Source organism: Hippocampus comes, unplaced genomic scaffold (assembly GCF_001891065.2).
Source record: "Hippocampus comes isolate QL1 unplaced genomic scaffold, H_comes_QL1_v1.1 scaffold248, whole genome shotgun sequence".
Classification (NCBI taxonomy): Eukaryota; Metazoa; Chordata; class Actinopteri; order Syngnathiformes; family Syngnathidae; genus Hippocampus; species Hippocampus comes.
Window position 1 is genome coordinate 888,445 of NW_017806277.1, and position 1,557 is coordinate 890,001.

At 44.6% G+C, this 1,557-nt stretch overlaps 1 protein-coding gene across 4 annotated transcripts in view; it reads left to right on the forward strand.

Annotated features, from left to right (window-relative positions):
• Positions 1–748: 748 nt before the first annotated feature.
• The window catches only part of igsf9bb (immunoglobulin superfamily, member 9Bb), a 77,637-nt gene continuing 76,828 nt past the window's right edge, over positions 749–1,557 (forward strand). For all 4 annotated transcript variants that reach the window (XM_019857765.1, XM_019857767.1, XM_019857769.1 and 1 more), the window contains exon 1: positions 749–1,022. In XM_019857765.1, the coding sequence (XP_019713324.1) occupies positions 959–1,022 (64 nt within the window). In that variant the 5' untranslated portion in view covers positions 749–958. The remainder of the gene's footprint in view (positions 1,023–1,557) is intronic.

Here is a 1,557-nt window from a genome sequence, read left to right on the forward strand (position 1 = left end):
CTGAGCAAAAAGGAATATTTGATGCTGAGTGAACATTTAACGAAGTAAAAATATCAACAAATTGATTTCACCGAGCAGTGATTAACAGGCAGAGGTTTCCTCTCATATTATTGCGCAGGATGATGCTGCAGCTCCGCAAAGGCTTCGCGAGCCAACCCACCATGAAACGGCTTCCTTGGATGTTGCATTAATGTTCTCATGGAAATCTGAATCTCAGCGGCAATTTGACAGGGAAGCTGTTGGTTCATGTGTAGTCTTTCTGGCGTTTTACCAACTAGATAAAATAACCTTTATTTTTTTTATTTATTTATAGGAATACGTCGGTTAGCTTTGTTTTATGATGGATACTTTGCCCATAAGGTACAAGATAGTTTTAAAATTGTGTTTTATTTGGCGATTTATAAAACGGCATACAGTACTGTGCCACTCATAATGGGAGCAGTAAAATCGTATTTTCCAATACGTTCACACAGTTATTGTTCGTCATTCGACCTTTAAAATGCCAAAAGATAATTTGTTTCGTTTTTGTCGTCGTTGACGTAATTTCTTCATATTGGAATTTAGAAACTCCGAGTCGATATAAGACATTTTAACGCATCAAACCGGCACAGAAACGGACACTCTATCTAACCAATCAATGATTGGATTACTCCCAAATCCACCAATGGGGGTATCTTAAAGGCGGGCTCGCGATGACCTAACGATTGTTGCTCGGTCTCCAAGAGTCGTTTGCTGTAGTCCCATTGGCGCAGGTGATCCGTCTCGGGATGAGAGAGGAGAGTGGCGGCGAGGGGAAGAGAGGGGAACGCTCTGATGGGGAAGTGTCCAGGGCTAGGTTTGAATAAAAATAAGGATAGCAGCCACCTTCAACATCCACTGTAACGCTCGGCGATGAGAGCTTCACCGAAAGGGGCACTTTGAGATATGATGAGGTTTATTTCCGGTCGGGAATAGTACTATGATTTGGTATGTGGCCACTTTGATAGCAAGTGTATTCAGCACCCGAGGAACAGCCGCTCAAGGTGAGTCGAAGCACATTCGATTTTAAGTACCGGCCACTTCTGCCCAAAGTTTAACCCTTGAATTGCTTTTAGGTTAGGACATGGATTTATTTGACAATTTCTGGAATAGTCTTTGTGTTCAAAATGACGTACTTTACAAAGCAAAGTTGGTTCATTGCTGTACCTGTGTTGAGTAGACCCATCCACACGAGCGATGCATTGTAACAGACGCTCTCCAAGCTGTGTGCTGCAAAAATGCTTTTTGCTGACTGCAATACACAAGTGAGCTGCGCTAATGGCTGCATGATGGGGTTGGTGGGGTTGAGGTGGAGCATTTCGCATATTGGGGGCTTTGAGAATTAGCTCTGCAAAGTGGAAGGTGAGCCAGCGGTTGCCGCACGCACCTCGGCTTCCCAGACTGTCAGCGTTCGGGGTAATGCGCTGGAATATGATTGCATGGTGGGTTGCCCCAAGTCTTACCACTTTTGCCCGGCAGAGAGAGCACTACCTGTGTGAGTGTGGACGTACGAATGTGGGCTTGACGTAATAGAACCCC